Below are 23,541 nucleotides of genomic sequence, written 5' to 3' on the forward strand. Positions count from 1 at the left end.
AGAGAGGCAAATTTCAAAACAGAGACCAGTAAAATAAGCTCCAAAGCTCTCAACAAATTATGTGATAGGAATGATTCTTACTGTGATATCAGCTAGTTAGGGCTACTCTTCTAAAATGAAATGCTAAGCCAAAGTAAAACAGCAATAAAGAAACAAACTTGGTTTTTAGCAGTGCAGAACAACTAGCTCTCTTTATGTACTGTGGGAATAGAAGTTGAGATAAATTTTATGTCTTAAATTTGTCTCAGTCAACAGGTCCATTTCTGGGAATTTGTCAAAAGAAAATATCCAGTAATATATACAAGAATAAAAACTGCTTAAAGCTATTCATTGATAAGGTTTTTGTAATAGTACACAGGTGGACATACATAATTGTTCATCAATAGCAGACTGATTAAATATGATAAATCCATGATAGAAGACAAAAGACTCTTAAGAATAACACGTTACACAGTGACTCAAAAAGCTGTTTCACTTTACTTGTTAGAGAAAAGAAAACCAAATTATTAAAAAATATTAGTTTAAACTCATTTCCTTCAAAAATTTAAACATTTGCTTCTGTAGAACTATACACCAAAATAAAAAGACAAAAAGTAAAAACAAAACAAAGCTATACCAAAGTATTTACTGTGGCTGTTCCTGAGTAGGAAATAAGTACTCCTTTAAAAAGTACTTATCTGGGCCAGGGATTTAGCTCAGCAGTTCTGCCGCCTGCCTCGGAAACGCAAAGTCCCAAGTTCAATCCCTAGTACCCCCCCAAAATAAAATAAAATAAAAAGTACTTATCTATAGTTTCTGATTTTCCTGTAACAAACATTTACTAGCAGAGAGGGGATATACTTTTTTTTTAAGGTCAAAGAAACTGAGGTAGAATGCTTGCCTAACATGCATGAGGCCCTATGCTCAATTCCCAGCACCAGAACCAAAAATAAAACAAAACCTGAATTTATTCAACTCCTATTTCAATTAACCTCATTTCTTTGTTTGTTTGGTTGGTTGGTCTTTTGTGGGGGTTTTTGGTACCGGGAATTGAACTCAGGTCCTTGCGCTTGCGCAGCAGGCGGCGAAACCCCTGAGCTAAATCCCCGGCCCTCCACTAACCTCATTTCACTCACAGTGAGGAAGATGTAAATTCTGATCAGCATAAGCGAACAAAGTAAACTTTGGTGGCTCCAAAGAAATACTGGAGATACGGCTCCAGTCTTGGAGCCATCATTTAATCTTTAAAATGAGTCTGGCGCCCGTCCACCCACCGCCCGGGGCACAACTCCTGAGCCCTCCTGCTCAGGCAGGGGAGCCCTGGGCACCTAGAGACAACCCAGCAGACACGAGAGGCAAGCAGCAAGCTCCGGTCTGGGCGCCCAGTGGCCAGCGGCTCAGGGCTGCCTGGGAGACGAGGTGCAGGCAGGAGCCGCCTCCTGCTCCTCGCCTTCCTCGCGCTCTGGTGCCCCAGGCCGGCCCGGAGGTGGCTCTGCTCCTTGCTCCAAGCCCCTTGCCCGCCTCTAGATGCTGTTCTCATCACGAGTGGAAATGATGTAGACAGAGGAGGCCAAGAAAAAGAAGTAAAGAGGAGAGTGTCCTGGCAACGCTGGGGACCTCAGGGACCATCCTGAACCTAATCATTATCACCTTTGTCTACACGGAAACCGCTCCGTGATAGGCCCAGGGAGGCCTTGGGGCGGCCACGAGGCAGGAATACTCTGTGTCCACAGATCGGTGCCCAGACGCTGAGAGAACCAGCAGGCTCGGCCTACACACAGTGCTCCCTCAGTGCACCTTCCACCTTCATAAAAAGTTACAAAACAAACCGATCCTGCTTCGAAGAGCAGACACTAAAGCACAATGAATCCAATAAAACTCGTTCACGTTGCCATGAGGAACTCCGAGATTTGGGTAGGGGCCCCTGAAGAACGCTTAGAAGTGCAACCCTTGGTACCAGTGGAGAGGATGGGTGCAGAAACTCCTCATCCCAGGTCGCGGAGGGCACCCCATGATCTAGATGACACCTCGTCTTTGGGATGACCGGCGGGCGCAACTAAGCTGGACATCTGTGGGAGGAGCCTCCCTCTTCAACAAATGAGCGGTTTCGTGGAAAAGCACGGGGCGGTCCGTGGATGGGCACCCAGCCACCAGTGTCTATTTGGTGCCAGGGAGGTAACTTATTTTTCAGTGGCTTGACATATCTGTTTATATATCAAGGTTTATAAAATATATATTTTTAATAAATGTGCTCTATTTTTTACCATGAATCAAATATTTGGAGTGGCACTTCCAGATCCATAGCGCTTTCCTTGATTTTGCCCCCGCTTCTCAACTAGAGTTCTTTTGTGTAGCATTATAGTCCTCTCATGTGGAATCTCACCTTTGTTCTCCTGCATTCCCTCTGCTCCCCTCCCCTGCCCCTTTTCCCTCTCTGTGGTCTGGAATACTTTTTTCTGTAACCCCAGCCATGGTCTTGGCTGGTGCATGTTTTAAGACTGTTGAGTGGCCTTTTGTTGCTATATTGGAGATATAAAATGATCTCAGGCTTGCAGACCTTAGAGGCCCCCAGGGCTGCATGATAGATCAGCTTTTAAAAAATTTCAGGACGACCTTTGAGGAAGAAAGGTTTGGCAGTATCTGCAGATTAACAACTGGACATTCCGTGTTACTGGCAGCATTATTATTTCATTCCTGTAGCCATTCATTTACCAGATTTCTATTTTAGTGACTGTGAAGGATAGCTCAGTTTCAGGTGCATAATTACTTCCTTAGCAAAGTGCCTGGGATCCTCTTTGCAGATCAGTGGGTTGTGAATGACACAAGCTAGCAGTTCAGGCTGTGGGGACCCCTGTGAGAGGTGACTTGTCAGGGCACTGGAAGGGGATTTACTGATCACCCTAAAGGATCACTGTGCTTTTTAATGTTCCAGGTTTCCCCCCACATGCAGCTGCTTCTGCTCTGGCAGGGGTGGTTGAATACAGATTTCCCTTGTTCTCCTGGCTCCCTGAACAGCCCTTGCCTGGCTGCAGTGGCAAAACAGAAGTCAGTATTCCACCTGACAGTGAAAGCAGCAACCTGCCAGGTTGCATTCACATGACTCTGAGGTCTCTCCCTTCTTCCTGAAGTTCCATCATTAGAGAGCCATTTCTTGGGTTCAACTAAGGGACCAGGCTCTTTTATAAAGCAACTGCCCCTGAGCACCTGGCTCTGACACTGATTCATCGGATATATTTTCTTCCTCCGGAAGAAGGAAGCTAAGATGTATTTAGGGTATACTGTATGGTAGGCACTCTATATACACAAATCCTCATAGTGGCCCTGATGGGAGTCTTTCCCTCTTGTCATCGTAGAAGAAAGGAGGGCTCAGAGAGGTCAGGAAGTTCCCTGAGGTCACATGGCTCCTAGTGAAGTCAGGACTCCAACCCTGACCAGAATCCTCAGCCCAGTGGGGACCTAGATGTTGCTGAGGAGGAGAGGAAATGGAGGGGAGGAGGTGGCAGGGAAGGGGTCAGCACACGAACACAAAGCCAATCGTGTTGCTGGGGTCAGCTCTGCACCTCCTACCCCATGTTGGAAGCCAGCCTCGGGGACTCCTGGGACACTGGCAGAATGTCATACAAATAAGGAAGAGGGACAAGTGGAGGCTGGTTAGCTGTCAGTGAGGGTGTCAGAGAGGAACTTCCACCGGGCTGTGTGATTCTGGAAACCCTATCAAATTCTGAACAGTGAACAGTCAACAATAAAGGTGCAATGAAAAAAAAAACCCTAAAAATAAAATAAAATAAAATGAGGCCAATGCCTGAATATATTTGCTTATATATGCATTAAATCTCCCTGGAAGAATAGAAAAGAAGCCAACAGCAGTGGTTGCCACAGGATACAGCCCAAATGTCCCTCAAACTGAACAAAAGGAACCAGGACCCTGGGAACAAGAAAGAAACAGAAACTTCAAGAAACACCTTTTGAATCTGTAGATTTTTCTGAACCATGTAAATGTATCACATTATCAAAAATTAATAAACAAGTATTTCATAATATCAAGGTACTTTATTAATTCTTTCAGTATAATAATTGTATTAGAGTAACATTTTTCAAATCTGCCTAGTACACAGGCCTGTACTGTAGTCCCAGATACTTGGGAGGTTGAAGAGAGATCTGTGAGCTCACAAGTTTGAGGTCAGCCTGGGTAACATAGTGAGACTCCACCTCAAAAAAAAAAAAGAGGTCATCTTGTAGAAACATTAAAATACATAATGCCTGGGTTTATGCCAAGATAATCCATAAGGACTGGGGTGCAGCTCAGCGACAGAGCATGTATCTAGCATGTGCAAGACTCTTAAGTCCAAGGGGCCAGGGATTTAGCTCAGTGGTTCTGCCGCCTGCCTTGCAAGTGCAAGGTACTGAGTTCGATCCCTGGTACCAAAGAAAAAGAAAGAAAAAAGAAAAACCCAAAGTGAAGCAGGGAGTAGTGAAGGGAAATAGAGAAAACAAGAAAGATCATCAGTTCACAATTCTGAAGCTGAGTGACAGGTACCTGAGGATCATTATAGTGTTTGGTCTACTTTTATATGTCTGATGTTTCCCATAATGAAATACTTTTAAATAATATTTAAAAGAATACATTAAACAAAATTCTTTAGAAATAAAATAAGTTATTTTATTAGCTATTACTACTAATAACAATTACTATACAAATTAGGAGGATTATATTGCAGTCATATAATTCAATGCCCACTACCAAGTTTGGAAAATAATCTTAGTCCTTTTTCTACCCTCTATAAAATGATTTTTTTATCTCTTCAAAAAATTAAAACTAAAAAAAAAAAAAAATTAAAGCTAAACTGAGGTTCCTCAAAAACTTAAACATAAAGTTAAGCATGATGCCGCATACCTGTCATCCTAGCACTCAGGAGGCTGAAGTAGGAGGATTGCCTTGAGTTCAAGGCCAGCCTGGGCTACATAGTGAGTTCAAGACCAACCTAAACTACATAGTGAGATCTTGTCTCAAAAAACCAGAAACCGGGCCGGGGATTTAGCTCAGTGGTTTCGCCACCCGCTGAGCAAGCGCAAGGACCCAAGTTTGATCCCTGGTACAAAAAAAACCCCCCAAAAAACCCCCCAGAAACTAAACCAAAACAAACTTAAACATAAAATTACTATATGACTTAGCAATTCCACTCCTTGGTATATACCCAAAATACCTGAAAACAGGTGCTCAAACACACATATACACATGTTCATCAGCAGCACCTCTGACAATAGCCTGAAGACGGAAACGGCCCAGATGTCTATTGACAGATCAATGGCTGAACAAACAGTGAATATTATGAATATTACTTAGCTGTAAAAAAACCGAAGTACTGACATGCCACGATGTGAACAAACCTTGAAAATGTTATGCCAAATGAACAAAAGGCCTCATTTCAATTTTTGTGGAACTGGGGATTGAGCCATAGCACTCATACTGAGCTACATCCCCAAGCCTTTTCTATTTTGAGACAGGGGCTCACTAAGTCACTAAGCTGCCCAGGTAGGGCTTGAACTTGAGATCTCTCTGTCTCAGTCTCTCAGAGTGCTGGGATACATGATTCCTTTTATATTCAGATCCAGAATAGAGGGAAAGCAGAATGGTGGTTGCAGAGGTTGGGGAAGGGGTAATGAGGAGCAGCTGCTTGATGTGTATGAGCTTCTTCTTGGAGTGATGAAGGCGTCATGGAACTAGACAGAGAGGGTAGTTGCACAACAGATAAATGTACTAAATGCTACTCAACAAAACTGCTTACTTTAAAATGGTTTATTTTATGTTATGGGGCCATTATCTCAAATCATTTATACTGAGATAGCTTTTTTTCCCCTTGTAAGTTTGGTAAATATCAAGAATTATGAAAATGGCCTGTACTGGGAAGGAGGCAGAGACAACAAAAGGGGAAGACTGTCCAGTAATTTCTTTGGAGGGTTAATTTGTCAACGTCTATCAAAGTTTAAAAATACCTGGCACACCATACTCTATTACATAAGATTGGTATATGTAGGAACAAAGACTTGAAATAAACCAAATTTCTATCAGTAGGGTGTTGGTTACATGAATTATGCTATGCTCATATAACAGAATACTATACAGTTGTAAGAGGGAATCACATAATTTTATATGTGACAGAATGCTTTGCAAGATAAATTTAAATCAAGGCAGAGTGATGCCTATCTTATATCATTAGCTGAACAAGAAAGGGATGAATCTCCACCTCCTTCCTGTACTGCATACAGGGCATGTGCAGAAGCTCTGGAAGGAGGCTGTTGACAGGTCCCCCAGGGAGAGGAACAGACTTTCTACCGCACACCTGCTGCTCCTTTTGTAGTGTTTGGATTTTGTTTTTACTTTTTCTAAAAATAAATAAAACATCTGAACTGCACATGAACATCTTCATCTAGCTGGCTTTTTATTGTTAGACCTCTTTTCTCCAGCACACAGAGCTCCAGCTTCTTTACCTCTTCCTTCCCCATTCCTGCACAAGGCACACACTCCTCCAGACATGACCTGCTCGGCATGCAGGGACATGAGACTCTGACTTTTTTTTTGGTACTGGGGATCGAACTCAGAACCTAGCACTTTTGAGGCAGGCGCCGGAACCACTGAGCTAAATCCCCGGCCCCAGACTCCAACTTCTTAGCCCAGAGATTCCTGAGAGTTTGTGAGTCACTGATCTCTTGAAACGCTGAGGAAAGCTACAGGCCCTCCTCCCAGAAAATCACTGGCTGAATTACACGCATCAGTGTGTATACACTTAGGGGCCCACACCCAGGTACTACACAGTCCTTATCATTCTCAGCTTTTTTTTTTTTTTTTACAAACATAGACTTTATTAAATGCTGCTCAATCCCCCAATGAAGATCTTTCATTACAAAACAGTTTCCACCCAACTGCAAGTTAAGAGATTGGAATGGTACTCTTATAAGAAAAGATGTGATTCTCAGCTTTACTAGTAGCTGTGACAGCTTGGTTAGTACTAAACTGACAGTTGGTTGATATTAAACCGACTGACAGACCTCTTCTCTCCTCTCATTTGTTTCCATTGGCAGGTGAAGCCCTGCTTCCACTTCTGTGTGTTGCATAAGTCAGTACTCCTTGGCTAAGTGTCATCGTTAAGTTGGTAATTAGTGGACTTATGGTTCCATCTGTAACTAAAATCTGGAATATTTGTTCCACAGAAGGAATAATTTGTTTCCATATGAATCAACAGAAGGAACAAATAGTAGTTTGAAGAATCTCAAAAAGGGCTTGATTGTATTTATTATCTGAGCTCCAGGAAATAGCATAAAACTTTTCTGTGCAAGAAACCTAGCTCACATGCTTTTTCTGCATCTATTGAGATGATCAAGTGATTTCTGTCCTTGGCTCTGGTAATATGGTGAATTACATTTATTGATTTGCGTATGTTGAACCATCCCTGCATCCCTGAGATGAATCTTACTTGGTCGTGGTGTATAATCCTGATGATTTGCTGTATTCTGTTCACCAGTTATCTTATTGAGGACTTTTGCATCTGTGTTCATTAGGGAGATTGGCCTGTAGTTCTTTTTGTTTGGATCCTACTCTGGTGTTGGTAGCAGGGTAATGCTTGCTTCCAGGAATGAATTTGGGAGTACTGCTTCTCCTTCAATTTCATTAAAGGGTTTGAGGAGTAGCAGCATTAGGTCTTCTCTAAATGTCTTATAGAATTCAGCAGTGAATTCATCAGAACCTGGGCTTTTCTTTGTTGGTAGGTTTTAAATTATCTCTCAATTTCACTGATTGTTACTGTGTTAATTTAGAATTTTTATATCTTGATTCAGTTTGGTAATTCATATGTATCTAGGAATCTGTCCATTTCTTCTGTATCTTCCATCTTATTAGAATACAGAGTCTTGAAGTGGGTATTGATGATCTTCTGGATTTCTGCAGGATCTGTTGTGATTTCACCTTTTTCATTCCTAACTGCATGGATCTGAGTCTTTTCTTTCCTTCTTTTGATAAAGTTGGCTAAGGGTTTACCAATTTTATTTAATCTTTCAAAGAACCAACTCTTCAATTCACTGCATTGTTTTCTTAGTCTCTATTGCATTAATTTCTGCTCTAATCTTTATAATAATTTCCTCCCTCATATGACCTTTCGGCTTGACTTGTTCTTTTTTTCCTAGAAATTTGAGGTTCAACATAGGTCGTTTATTTGACCTCGCTGTTTTCCGGATGTGACTGTTCACCGCTAAAAATCACTCTTGCAAGACTGCTTTCATTGCATCCCATAAGTTCCAGCATGTTGTATCACCATTGTCATTTAATTGTAGGAACTATCTAATTTCTTCTTTAATTTCATCTGTGACCTATTGGTTATTCAGGAGGGTTTTGTTTTGTTTTGTTTGCGGTACCAGGGATCGAACTCAGGACCTTGCACTTGCAAGGCAGGCAACAGCGCCACTGAGTTAAATCCCTGGCCCCCAGGAGGATTTCATTTAATTTCCATGTGTTTACTAAGTTTTTATGGTTTCTTTTGTCACTGATTTCGAATTTCATTGCATTATGGTCTGATAATATGCATGCAATAGTTTCAATTCGTTTGCATTTACTTAAGCATGTTCCATGAGCTAGTATGCGGTCTATTTTGGAGAACATCCCATGCACAGCTGAGAAGAATTTGTATTCTGATGATGTGGGATGGAACACTCTGTAGATATCTACTTAGTCCATCTGTTCACAGGTTTGGTTCAATTCCACTATTTCTTTGTTGATTTTTTGTCTAGCTGATCTGTCTATTTATGGCAGTGGGGCATTGAGGTCCCCCATTACAACTGTGTTAATGCTTATTTGATTTTCATGTCTGTTACAACACCCACTCATAATAAAAACCCTACAGAAAATAGGAATAGATGGTCTTCATCTCAATCTGATAAAAGCCATCTATGACAAACCAACAGGCATCAGGAACAAGACAAGGATGTCCACTATCATCACTCCTATTCAGTATAGTTCTGGAAACATTAGCCAGAGCAATTAGACAAGAGAAAGGAATAAAAGGAATAAGGACAGGAAAGGAAGAAGTTAAACTATCATTATTTGCAGATGACATGATATTCTACATAGAAGACCCCAAAACTCCACCAAAAGACTGAGATTTGATAACCAAACTCAGCAGTATAGCTGGATACAAAGTCAACATGTGAAAATCAATAGCATTCCTGTACACAAATAATAAACTTAGTGAGAGAGAAATTAGGGAAACCACACCTATCACAATAGCATCAAAAAAAATGAGATACTTAGGAATTAATCTAACAAAGGAAGTAAAAGATCTTTACAGTGAAAACAACAGTCCTCTGAGAAAGGACATTGAAAGGATATCAGAAAATGGAAAGAAGAAGTAGGGGAAGTGGGAGGGGAAGGGGAAAGGAAAGAAGGGAAAATAAAAATATTAGAAAAGGAAAAACATGGAAACAAAGTCTTTGTAAAAAGGGAAGGGTAGAGGGGGTGAAGGGAGGGCAGGGGAATGGGAAAAAAATAAGAACCAAGATACATCATTTAAAGGTACAAGATCCCAGCGATGAATGTAACTGTATTGTATACCTAAAATGTACCAATAACTTAATGGAAAAAAAAAGAAAAGAAACATTATGGGGCACCACGATCAGAAGGAATTAATGCCCACCTCATAAGACTGGACTTGTTGAGGGTTTTACAAAGTGAAGCCAACCGCATGCTTGGTCTTTTGCATGTGTCTGTTTCCCTTTCCACTTCTACACTATTATGATTCAGTCAAGAGGCCCATTTGGACTTTCCTGCCACTAGAATCATAAGCCAATAAAAATATCTCTTTTTAAAAGAAAAAAAAAAAAAGAAAATGGAAAGATATCCCTTGCTTGTGGGTAGGAAGAACCAACATAGTAAAAAATGACCATAGTCTCAAAATTGTTATACAGATTTAATGTGATCCCAATCAAAATACCAATAGCATACCTCACAGTATTAGAGAAAACAATCCTAAAATTCACTTGCAACCAGAAGAGACCTAGAATTGCAAAACAATTCTGGGCAACAAAGGGACAACAGGGGACATCACAATCCCTGACCTGAAATTATACTACAGAGCTACTGTGATAAAAAGTGTGGTACTGGCAAAAACAAAACAAAACAAAACACCCAGACCCAAGGATCAATAGAACAGAATAGAAGATGCAGAAACATCTCTAAACACACTCGGCCACCTGATCTTTGACAAAGGGGCCAAACACCTTCACTGAAAGAAAGACAGCCTCTTTAATAAATGGTGCTAGAAAATTTGCCTTTCCACATGCCCAAGACACAAACTAGACCCATGACTCTCACTGTGCACTAAACTAAAATCAAAATGGATCAAAGATCTAAATATTAAAACAGAAACACTTAATCTGCTGGAAGAGAGGATAGGTGGAACTCTTCAAGACATAGGTGTAGGCAAAGACTTTATGAAAAAAGCCCCAATTGCATGGGGTTTATTACAGAGAATTCTATTACAAAGAATCAACAGCTGGGATCTCATCTTATTAAAAAGCTTTTGCACAGCAAAAGAAATCATCAACAGAGTAAAGAGATAATCAATAGAGTGGGAAAAAATTTGTGCCAGCTGTTCCTCAGACAAAAGACTGATATCTAGAATATATAAAAAATTGAAAAAAATCACCTCCCCCAATTTAAAGACCCAATCCGAAAAATGGGCATCTGAAATGAATACACACTTCTCAGATGAAGAGGTACAAATGGCAAATAAATATATAAATAAATGTTCGACATCACTGGTCATTTGAGAGATGCAAATTAAAACAACACTGAGATTCCATCTCACACCAGACAGAATATGGCTATTATCAAGAAATCAACTAATAACAAATGCTGACAGGGCTGTGGGGAAAAAAGAACCCTTCTCCACTGTTGGTGGGAGTGTGGACTGGTGCAACCACTGTGGAAATCAGTGCGGAGATTTCTCAAAAAACTAAAACTAGAGGTTCCATTTGACCTAGGTATTTCCCTGCTGGGTATCTTCCCAAAATAATTTAAAGCACCCTACCACAGTGATATATGTGCACACATGTTTATAGCAGTACAATTTGTAATAGCTAAATCTTGGAAACTGCCCAAATATCCATCAACTGATGAATGGATAAGGAAGCTATAGTTTGTTTTTTTGTTTGTTTGTTTGTTTTTTTTTTTTAACCAGGGATTGAACTTGTGTCCTTGTGTTTGCACAGCAGGCTGCGAAACCACTGAGCTAAATCCCCAGCCTGAAGCTATAGTTTTTTTATAAAATGGAGTACTACTCTGCCATAAAGAAGGATGAGCTTCAGACATTTATAGCTAAATAGACGGACTCTGAAACCATACTCTTAAGTGCAATAAATCCGACACACATGTTTACATATCACATTGTTTCTCTGGTGTGAGAAACCAAAAGTGGAAATAAGGACTAAAATGTCTAACAGTTACTGGGAAATGGGAAGAAAATATTCAAATGGGAAAGGGAACAAGAGAGGAGGGAGGGAGGAAGGAAGGGACAAGAAAAAAAAAGTGAAAATAGAAGGAAAAATGGAAACAAAGTTTCTGTACATAGGAAGGGGAGGGGATAAAATAAAAATAAAAATATGCATTTTTAAGGCTTAATACACTGAGAACTTCCCAAAAGTTGTAAGACGGGGAAGAAAATCTGATACCAACCAAGGAAGCGCTTTCTCCATAGATACAGGAGAAAAAGCAACCCTGGAGGGAGAACCACTCTTCTGGAGCTCACAGAGCCCACATACTTATGTTTTAACATAGGACATGTAAAATTATATTCCTTCATACCTACAAAGCACAGTTAGGGTGGCCTGGCCGTTAACAGAGTTAATGGAGGAGCATTCAGGATTGTGAAGGGAGGCTGCTGCAGGGAACTCACAACTCTGCAGAGCCAGCATAGGTTCCACATACCAGCCAACTGCTCTTCAAGGCAGCATGAAGGCTGCCTTGGAATGGACACAGCTTTCTACTGCGTTTTTATTGCTTTACCATTTTTGTTGTTGTTAACTCCAAGGAACAAAATGATATGTGTCTGTATCAACAATTTGATTTCTGAATTTCTAGCTGTTAATATTCAAGAACTAGCTTTTGTATCAGGTATGGTAAGACATGCCTGTAATCCCAGTACTCAGGAAGCTGAGGCAGGAGGATCACCAAGCCATGAGTTTGAGGGGCTATGTACTGAGTTCAAGGATAGCCTGACCTACATAGAGAGACTCTGTCTCAAAAAATCAAAAAATAAAGTGCTTGCTTTGGCAGCACATATACTAAAACCAAAAAATAAGTAAAACAAAACAAGAAAACTATCTTTTGAAATACATAAATGTTTCAGTTCAAAAATGAATCACCTAGGGCCGGGGATTTAGCTCAGTGGTTTTGCCGCCTGCTGCGCAAGCGCAAGGACCAGCGTTCAATCCCCGGTACCAAAAAAAAAAAATGAATCATCTAAAATCTTATGGCTGAAAAGACTTCTAGACTTAATTGACAGATTCAGTAGAGTAGCTGGATACACGATCAACACTCAAAAGACAATAGCTTTCTTGTACACAAATAACAGACTCACTGAGAGAGAAATTAGGGAAACAATTCCTTTTATAGTAGCATCCAAAAACATGAAATATCTAGGAATGAAGCTGACAAAGGAAGCAAAAGACCTCTACACTGAAAACTACAGCACTCTGATAAAAGAGATCGAAGAGGATACAAGAAAATGGAAAGACATCCCTTGTTCCTGGGTAGGAAGAACCAATATAGTGAAAATGGCCATACTTCCAAAACTGCTATACAGATTTAATGCAGTGCCGATTAAAATTCCAACAATATATTTCGCAGAACTAGAGAAAACAATCCAAAAATTCATTTGGAGCCAGAAGAGAACTAGAATAGCAAAAGAAATTCTAGGTAACACAGACATGGCAGGGGTATCACAATCTTCAACTTGAAACTATACTACAGAGCTACTGTGATAAAAACAGCATGGTACTGGCAAAGAAACAGACCCGAGGATCAGTGGAATAGATTAAAAAATGCATAAACAACTCCAGACATACTCAGCCACCTCATCTTTGACAAAGGTGCCAACCACCCTCATTGGAGGAAATATAGCCTATTTAATAAATGGTGTTGGAAAAACTGGATTTCAACCTCCCAAAGATTAAAACTAGACCCATATCTATCACCATGCACTAAACTAAGATCAAAGTGGATTAAAGATCTAAATATTAAAACAGAAGCACTAAACTTGCTAGAAGATAAGTTACGTAGAACTCTTGAAGACATTGGCATAGGAAAAGACTTCATGAACAAAACCTCAGTAGCATGAGAACTAGCATAAAGAATCAACAATGGCGATCTCATCTTATTAAAAAGCTTCTGCACTGCAAGAGAAACCACCAACAGAGCTAAGAGACAACCTACAATGTGGGAAAAATTTTTAGCAGCTGTACCTCAGACAAAGGACTACTATCTAGAATACATAAAGAATTGAAAAAAATCAGACCCCCCAAATTTAAAGACCCAATTCAAAAATGGGCATCTGAAATGAACAGACATTTCTCAGACAAAGAAGTAAAAGCAGCAAATAAACATACGAAAAAATGTTCAACATCACTGGTCATTCTAGAGATGCAGATGAAAACAACACTGAGATTCCACCTCACTCCAGAAAGAATGGCTGCCATCAAGAAATCAACCAATAACAAATGCTGGCGGGGTTGTGGGGAGAAAGGAACCCTGCTCCATTGCTGGTGGGAGTGAGTCTGGTGAAACCACTGTGGAAATCAGTATGGAGATACCTCAAAGAACTAGGACTAGAGGTCCCATTTGACCCAGCTATTCCACTGCTGGGTATCTTCCCAAAAGAATTAAAGGAATCATACCACAGCGATATATGTGCACCCATGTTCATAGCAGCACAATTTGTAATAGCTAAAGCTTGGAAACAGCCCAACTGCCCATGAACTGGAAACTGGATAAAGAAGATGTGTTTTTTTTTATAAAATGGAGTACTACTCAGCCATAAAGAACGAGAAACTAGAAACATTTATAGCTAAATGGATGCATATTGAGGCCATACTCTTAAGTGAAATAAACAGGACACATATGCATAAATACCGAATAGTTTCTCTGGTATAATAAACTGAAAGTGTAAATAAGGATTAAAATGATTAAAACAAATAATTGACCATTTGAAGTAGGAAGAAAAGGTCCAAAGGGGTAGGGAAAGTGGGAGGGGAATGGGAAAGGAAAGAAGGGAAAGGAAAAATTGTAAGAAAAGGAAAAAATGGAAACGAAGTCTTTGTAAATAGGGAAGGGTGCACAGGGAATGGAGAAAAAATAAGAACCAAGATACATCATGTATAGGTACAAGTTCCCAATGATAAATGTAAATGTACTGTATACCTAAAATGTACCAATAAAAGAATTTAAGCAAAAAATAAATAAATAAATAAATAAATAAATAAATAAAATTTTATGGCTGGATGTATACCTAGTTTCCCCAAAACCTGCTCAAGCCAGGATATTTATTAGTAACAAGAGTTCTTTTGTGACTGAAAAGAAATACATTGGGGTAGGCTGGTTAGAACAGTGTGCTTTTTTAAATTAATACACTCACATGGTTCTAAATCAAGCACCATATGTAAGAATACACTAAGAAGTCCCACTGCCACTCCTGCTGCTCTACTGTTACTAGCCTCTTTCTAGCAAGTAATCACTTTATGGTTCTTATACACTCTTTCAGTTTCTTTATGGGTAACGTTAGTTACATATGGCACACCTTAGTAAAAAAGTGTCATGTTATACACACTCTTCTGCCTTTTCCTTTTCATCATTAATATATCTTGGGAGATTTTTTTCTATACCAGTACATACAGATGTTCATCTTTTAAAAACCTATAAAATTTACCATTACATAAATATTCTGTTAATGAACATTTGGGCTGTCTCCGGTCACTTGTTATTACAAATAATGTTGCCATGAACAACCTTGATATATCTCATATCTTTTTTTTTTTTTTTTTTTGGTACTGGGAATCAAACTTGGGTCCTTGTGCTTGCGCAGCAGGCAGCAAAACCACTGAGCTAAATCCCCGGCCCTTATATCTCATATATTTAAGATAAAGGCCCAGACAAGGCTTAGTAGGTCACAAGTATATGCACTTGTAATTCTCATAAAGAGTGGGGTGTTTCTGAGATTCTGAACTCATTCAAAAACCTAATGAAAGCTATAGAATTTGCTCCTCCAAAATAAAAAGATACACATAAATTTTACATACTCTACAAGTGGACCTTAGGAGACCTCACACATCAATCTCTAGAGACATTAAAAGGCCTAAATGATGTAGGAAGGGTCTCAGAGCTACTGTCTCAAAATTCTGACAACTGGAGACTTTACCTTGGTTGATTTCAGCTGCAGAAGGCCCCAAGCTCAAGCTCTTCTTCTGCTGAGCATTTTTGGCAAGAAGTGTGTGCTTGTCATCATTCCCTGTATCCATCTCTGAAATGGTGACAGCCAGAATCCGGCAGAAATTAGCAAGCTGTTGCTGGTCAAAATTGGATACTAAGGAACTCAGATTGGGAACTTCATCTAGTCGGATCATTTCCTACAGAAGACACAAATAAAATAATCCCTGTGCTCAGTCCACTCCAGAGACCGTATGTGCCCTCCTGTCCTGTATTCTCCCACAAGTGTGTGTGTGTGTATGTGTGAGGGGGGTTTTCCATTTAGGTTCAAATCCCGGCTCTGCAGTTGGCAGTTGTGCAACTTTAGATCTCAAGTCATGGAATCTGTCCTCTTTCCCTGATATTTGTAAAATGGGATAACCTATTTCAAAGAATTGTCCTTTAAATTTATCCTCGGACACCTATGGTCCCATTTTCTACTTTTGCTCTTGTGACACATATTGCCTATTAAAAAACAACACAAAAAAAAACCAAACTCAACCATTTAAGTTTTATAAATCATAAATCACCATTCTTGCTATATATTTGTTTTTCTTTTTAAGAAATAAAATATTTCAAATGAAAGCGAAGGCCTCTGCGTATCCCCACCCAGTTACATTTCCTTTTCTCTGCCCAGAGGTTCCTATTATTTTTAACTTTGTGTTTATTATTCCCAGGGCATGTTTTTATTCTTCTAAATATGTCCATTAAACTATATGACATTGCTCTGTATGGCCAGTATAAATATGATACTGTCTTACTTTCTAAACTATGTAGCCCATGCTGGCCTTGAACTTATGATCCTCCTGCCTCAGCCTCTCCAGTGCTTGGACTACCGGTGTGCACCACCAAGCTTGGCCTCATGCTTACTTCTAATTCAATCAACACTGACCCAAATAGCTCCAGCTCAATTTTTTTTATTGCTTTACTCCACAATTTTAATTATTCTTTTTATATGCATTTCAACTTAAACTAGGTTGTAATGAACATTCCTACAGATGTTCCTTGTATGTACATACAGGTGACCATTTATCTAGAGGACATGAGAGCCAGTATTGTCTTTTTCTTTATTTTAAGAAGTATTTTCAAAGCTTCAAGTTAATGTTTACTATAAATTTTGATACTTCATATCAAGTTAGAGAATTTTTCTTCTATTCCTAGCTGCTATGATTTGAATATGGTTTGTGTCCCACCAAAGGTCCATAAACTAGAATTTGCTTTAAAGGGTGGCACTCCTGGAGGGGGCAGAGCAGGCATGTACAAGCTGCTGCCCATGAGCTGGAACTGTTTGGCTCGCCTGAGCTCAGTGAGTGAGAATGGTCTTTGGCCACATACAAAATAGATAATATGGTTAATGTATCTAAGTAACAAACTTCCTCTGCTTTTAAATATTTTATTATGACACAGGTGTGTCCAACCTGTGGCCTGCAGGCGGGCATGCCTACCACAGTGGCCTATTGGGAGGTCCTTGAGACACTGGGGTCTCCTTGGAAGGGAGTCTGCCTGGGACTCCATTGTGGTCCTTTGGAGGGGGCTGTTATAAAAAGCCTGAGTTTGGGTCCATCCAGTCTCTCTGCTTCCCAGCTCAAAGTGTAATCTTCCTGCTCCTTTGTATTACACTTCCACATTGCTGCCTGCCATAGGCCCTGAGCTTTGTACTTCCAGATCTGTGATCTAAACAAACCTCTTTTCTTATTAAGTAGCTTGTGTCAGGTATTTAGTCATAGTGATAAAAAGCTGACTAATATACTAGCTTTTATTATAAATATTGATGTCTCTTATTTGGTTATAGTCTCAACTTTTTCCTTAAAATCTACAAATGTGTGTGCTTTTCTCATTTTAAATTGTCCTTGTATTGCTCAGATAATACCTGCTATCCTTTACCACACTGATTTACTTTCTGGGACAGGCAGTTTTCTGTCACTGCATGTAACACAGATTTGTAATTACTTGCTTCTGCATCTATTTCCCAAATAATCTAACACTGTTTTTTTGGGGGGGGGGGAGCTAATGCACACATCTGGCAGCAAAGGGAATCAGTAAATTAAACAAGCAAATGATTCCTGAATGCCCTTGTGAATCCCACTGCCCTCTATTTCTAATAGAAGAGGACAGAGGTCTGCTGTGGAATGAGCATTTGGCAGCAGCTGCCTGCAGCTTGGTCTTTCCTTCCCAGGTCAATACACATAGATGTGAGGTAACTGATTTTCAGCTTATCAGTTCTGCTTTCCCCAACTCAGTCATATCACACCAAGCCCACGTTTTATGTTTAAACTTTTATATAATATTTACATATACAACATATTTTATGCAGCATAACAAAATGAATAGCTATGTGTGCATTTACTATTGCATCTTTCTGTCTCTGTCAGAGGTAACCATTGCTGTGAATTATTTATTACTCTTCTATTAAAAAGCAAGTTTGTTCATTTCTAATACTGTACATAGTTTATGATATTCCATTTTATGAAGTCATGGATTATAGACTTGCTTTCAGTTCTTTTGCTCTGAAACAATGACACTATAAATATTCTTGAACATTACTAGCTGCACATGTGTTCACAGGGTGCACATTTGCAGATTTCTTGGGAAGTAACTTGTAAATTGTTCTGACAATGACCAAGAATAAGAAATATATTTTTCATCACAACCCAATAAAGATACATGTTGGAACGTATGTATGTGTGTATAGTTACAAGATATAATATATATACAAAACTCTCTCTCTCTCTCTCTATATATATATAGTTTATATATATAAAATATGGAACAAAAATGTTTTCAAACAATACCCTTACCTGATACACTCTGATCTCCTGGATTCAATCTGGTGTTTTCATTTCTCAGAATCACTATTTTAGAACCGAACCCCCTCCAGGTGCTCAGGCACAGGTAACAGGTGACCCATTACAAAATACAAACTGATACCTCAGCCCTTGGGCAGAGCTTCTCTAGGTGCTGGGGCACAGGGTATGTGCACCTTCAAGCATAAAATCAAAGAAAGTATAAACATATTCTGCTGATATAAAACAAATCTGCAGTATGTCAATGTTTCTATTGATACATCTGCTCCAAATGCTTGCTCTCCCCCTTACCGTATGGGATTTGCATTACCTTGTTAATCAATGAAGTTAAGCATCTTCTCATAGTTATGGCCCACTTCTCTTCTCTGAAATGCTTATTCATATTATTGCTTATTTTTTGACTAGGCTATTTGCCTTTCACACTGATTTGTAAGAATTCTTTACAAATTCTGAGTACCAATCCATAGCTGCATGACTCCAAATACATTTTCTCACTTTATAGTTTGTGTTTCTCCTTTTGTTTTGGTGTCTACCTACCCTTACAAATGGCACCAACATATCCATAAAGTACAGTAGAACCCATCATCATTTTTGGCAAGATAAAAAGGAGGGCCAGGGATTTAGCTCAGTGGTGCCACTGCCTGTCTCACAAGCACAAGGTCCCGAGTTTGATCCCCAGTACCAAAAAAGAAGAAAAAGGAAAAGGAATGCGAGGACATGAGAGAACAGGTGGAAAAAGAGAGGAGCAATCACTGCCTCCTATGTGGAGGCTGCTGAGGAGCCTGCTGTTTCTGCCATGGAGGCACCCTCATCCACTCAGGCCAGAGCACACAATGACTGGAAAAATAACAAAGCCTTTTCATCAGAGGACACAGAGGGTTTGTCTGGGGCCTGTACACAGCTCCAAATAGTTCCTACAGACACAGGGCCATTTGTGCTGCTTCTGCCTAGGCAACGACAAGCAAGGCCTGGGGAAGCATGGTAGAGAAACAGAAAGGACAGCTGTGCATAGGTACCCTCTTCCCTGCAATGGCAACCTCAAGGAGGCTGCTTAGCAACAAAAGGAAGAAATCTGTGCTAACCAGCAACCAACATGGAGGCTTGGAATAAGCCTGGAGAGGTAAGCTCCAGGTCCTAACAAGCATTATCCAAAATCTAACATAGTAGCTGGGCATGGAAGAGCTCCTCTGTAATCCCAGCATTCGGAAGGCTGAGGCAGAAGAATCTCTAAGAATTCAAGGCCAGCCGGGGCTACACGGTGAGTTCAAGGCCAGCCTGAGATCCTGTTTCAAAAAACCAAAAAAACCACAATCCCCTCCCCACAAAATTCTAACATAGTGACTAATAGAGGTCTGTGAAAAAATTTTCATTCAGTGTTTTCATTTTGATTATAATTTTTTTTAAAAAGCTATAGATCATCTGAATGTCCACCTTATGACCAAGTGGCAGGAATTCACTGCTTACATTTCTGTCTCTTGTGTAGATGCCAATTAATCAACTTTTTCTTTTTTGGTACCAGAAATCGAACTCAGGGCTTCATGCTTGCCAGGCAGGTGATCAACTTTAATTATTAAAAACTGGCAAGAAAAAACAGAGGTGACCTTAGACAAAGGCCAAAATGACAACCATGGGGAACTGACTAATAAATAAAGGTTTCACAGCAGTTCAACTATAGAGAAATGGTTTGAGAGTAGTCACTGCACGGCATGCAACAGTACAAGTACACCAAAACAAATTTGTGGCATAATAATTTTGGCAGGGTTTTTTGTTTGTTTTGTTTTTGAAACAGGGTCTCACTGTGTAATTTAGGCTGGCCTTGAGCTCACTACATAGCTCAGGCTGGCCTCAAACTCAAACCAATCCTCCTCCCTCAGCTTCCCAAGTGCTGGGATTACAGGAATGTGCCACCACGCCTGGCTATGTACCATAATAACTTAAGAGGAGCAATTTTATCTCAACAAAAGGACATCAGCCATAACATTAAATTCACCAAGTCAATTTGAAGTTTCAAGTTTCATAAGTAGTTTGAACCCAACTTATATATTTATTTAGGTTTCAGTCATAAAAGATCCATTAATATAAGAAATATAACCTAGTTTTATACTTGAGTATACCTTAGTAACAAAAAATAATTTAATACTAAGTGTATGGAAGAATTCCTTTTAAAAGAGCTCTTTACATTTTTCAAGTTTGAGAATCCAATGGTCTGAGACATCCCCACCTGGTTAGACACCTGCTGGAGGACACAGCTCACCTTTTTAACACCCAAAATATCTTCAATGAGGGTTGCTGTTTGTAAGAATGTCTTCTTACTCGTCATCAGTGTAAACAGGAAGATCACAAAATCATTCTTTTCGGCCAAACGCTTTGTAACTCCTTCTGTCTGTTATAGAGAGAAGGGAGAAAAGACAGAATAGGTTGTGACCACAAAAGAAAATATGAAGAGCAAAGCATCCCTTCCAGATATTCCAACCTTGGAAAACTGACATGAGCCAACAAATCCAGGATGTCATGTTAACTGTGCGAAACACTTCAAATTCCTGGGCCATGGAAGAAGAGGCCTCCTGGTACCCCAACTATGCAACAGAAAGTCTGTGAACATGAGAAAAGTGGGCAGTGACCTCAGTTGGCCTATAAAGTCTAAGCCCCAAATGTCTTCAGGTAGAGGACAAACCAATGTCTTCAGAACAGAAATGGTGATCAGTGTGAGTGGGTGCACTTAGGGCCCAAACTGAGGTGAAAGTTGAACATAGCAAGCGGCATTTCCTAAGAGTTTGCAAAATGGTTCTGGAAAGCCATTCTCAAATTTGAAGGTGTTTTGAAGCATGGGCTTTAGGGTCAGACCCAAGTTCTAATTCCAGAAAGGTGAACCTAAGCAAATCACTTCTCACCTTTGAACCTCCATTTCTTCATCTGTAAAATGATTATTTCATAAGTCTGTGAGTTGTGATTCAGTTAGACAATGCATGTAAACACTGTGCATATAGTAAGGCTCTGCCACTATCCTACAGATAAAACGATTTTCTTAGAGTAATCAAAAGACAAGTTTCCTTTGACATTCAATTAAGTACCACTCTTCTAAGTGACATCCAAAGGCACTTCAAACAGGAGCAAAGTTACCTGTCAGGGACAATCTTCCTGAGACTTACCTTATGCTGTGTCAGACTGGATGACCTGCTGTTAAAACTTATGCACACAGGGGCTTTTCCTACTTCTACCACTTTGTGCTTCCCTGTGGGAATGCCTCCACCAATTCCCTATCTGTCAGCACCATTTAGAATATATAAACAATATAAATGTCTGCTAACATGGAACAGATAAATCAAGGATATTACACCTACATTATAGAATATACATTAGAAAAAATAATGTAGCTAATCTTTACAATTTTAATAGAATAAAAAAGCTGGCCAGAAAATGGTGCTTATACACATACCAACATATATCAAAATTCTTAAATTATTTGTAGCAAACTGCTGACACTTAATCTGGTTAATAGGATCACACATGATTTATATATTCTGCATCTTATCTATATTTGCTATTTTTTCAGTCAAAGAAATCTCTTTATTATTTATGAAAGAAATCAGCATCAAAGACAAGAATGGGCAAGCCTACCAACTCTTCCAAATGCCACCTTGGTCATGAAACCTTCCCTGACCTACTCCACACACGTGCTGTTTCTCCTCCATATGTCAAACCACTTGGCCTGTATTTGTTCAGTTCCTTTACCACACTCTGCACCCTCATCCATGAACTATGAGCCACCTGAAGATGGGATTCTACTTTATTCATCTTTGTGCCCCTGGTATCCAACAGCAGCCCTGGAGGGGGAGGTATTTATGAAATGTTTACTTAAAGAGTAGAGTAAAAAAAAAAAGGAAGTAGTATCATGTACAGGTACAAATTCCCTATGATAAATGTGATCATTATGTATACCTAAAATGTATCAATAAACTTAATTTAAAAAAAAAGACAAGAAGTATTTGGGAAATAAAAGCTCATGAAAGTCCTCAGAAGTAGGTTCAAGAGCTTGAATTTAAAACTGTGATATTGCTCACTTAACCACACACACACACACACAAACACACACACACACACACACACACACACACACACACACCCTGTAGAGCAACCAGATCTTAGTGGCTTTAATGTTTTTTTCTTCATTCTTTTCAACCTCAAAGCTGGAAAAAAAACTTCTGAAAAGCGGACTGCAACAAACATGACTTCTCTTTAAAGAATATAATCAGGCTGGATGTAGCTTAGTAGGTAGAGCCTTGCTTCACATATGTGAGGTTTGATCTCTAGCACTCACTATGTGCAAAAAAAAAAAAGAGTATCATCAAATGATGTACAGGTGAACACCAGGTATATAGCAGTGGTGGCAAACCTATGGCATGCATGCCACAGAAGGCTGTTTGCATCACTGAAAGCTCTAAAAGGTTTACCATCACTGGTATATGGGAACCCTAAGCTAGGAAGCACTTTTCAATCAGTGGGATGAACATGTCAAAGCAAATTAAAATTTCAAACTGACGGCATCCATAAACGTGTTCTGAGTATATAAATCTAAGGGCACTAACTAAAGAAGGCAGTCTCAGTTTGATTCTATATTAACATTCCATTTCTGTTGTTTAGCTGTAGCATTGGTACATTAAAAAAAAAAAGTAGGGCTGGGGATTTAGCTCAGTGGTTCTGCCGCCTGCCTTGCAAGCTCAAGGACCCGAGTTCGATCCCCGATACCAAAAAAAAAAAAAAAAAAGTTTTTTTCCTCCAATCTCATATAGCACCTACACTGACTGTAAGATGTGAAGCAGGACTGATTGTAGCTTAATTCAAACCAGACTAATCCCAATCTCAAAGCTTAAAAATAAAGTACATCTCCAGGGTGAAGGAGTGTGGCTTAGTGACACAGCACTTGCCATGAGGCCCTGGGCTCAATCACTACCAAAAGGAAAAGAAGAAACTGTTCAGGCTGCCAAACACACAAACCTGTTGCCCTGACTAGCTACCCTTGACCACCTACCCTCTCCTCTCTTCAACTTATCAAACTCCTACTCCTTCTAGAGACTGGCTAAAATGCATCCTCTTCTGGAAAGCCTTTCCAAATTAGAAGTAAAAGCCATACACAATTATTCCTTTCCTCTATATCTCAAGGCATTAAATCTCCCATACAATATACAATGCATTTTCTGGGGAAGGTTTTTTTCAAGATACTTATCATAGGTTCTAGAACTGGTATCTAAATGAGAA

General features: G+C 39.6%; 1 protein-coding gene across 5 annotated transcripts in view; it reads right to left on the reverse strand.

The window, feature by feature from the left end:
• Positions 1–23,541, reverse strand: part of Trpc4ap (transient receptor potential cation channel subfamily C member 4 associated protein) — a 78,135-nt gene that overhangs the window by 21,202 nt on the left and 33,392 nt on the right. For all 5 annotated transcript variants that reach the window (XM_004867884.4, XM_004867886.4, XM_087188919.1 and 2 more), the window contains exons 6-7: positions 20,540–20,668; positions 15,435–15,642 (exon numbers count right to left, since the gene is read on the reverse strand). In XM_004867884.4, the coding sequence (XP_004867941.1) occupies positions 15,435–15,642; positions 20,540–20,668 (337 nt within the window). The remainder of the gene's footprint in view (positions 1–15,434; positions 15,643–20,539; positions 20,669–23,541) is intronic.

The sequence above is a fragment of the Heterocephalus glaber genome, unplaced genomic scaffold (assembly GCF_053883595.1).
Source record: "Heterocephalus glaber isolate CG9 unplaced genomic scaffold, H.glaber_assembly_v1.0 deba00001532, whole genome shotgun sequence".
In the NCBI taxonomy this organism is placed as follows: Eukaryota; Metazoa; Chordata; class Mammalia; order Rodentia; family Bathyergidae; genus Heterocephalus; species Heterocephalus glaber.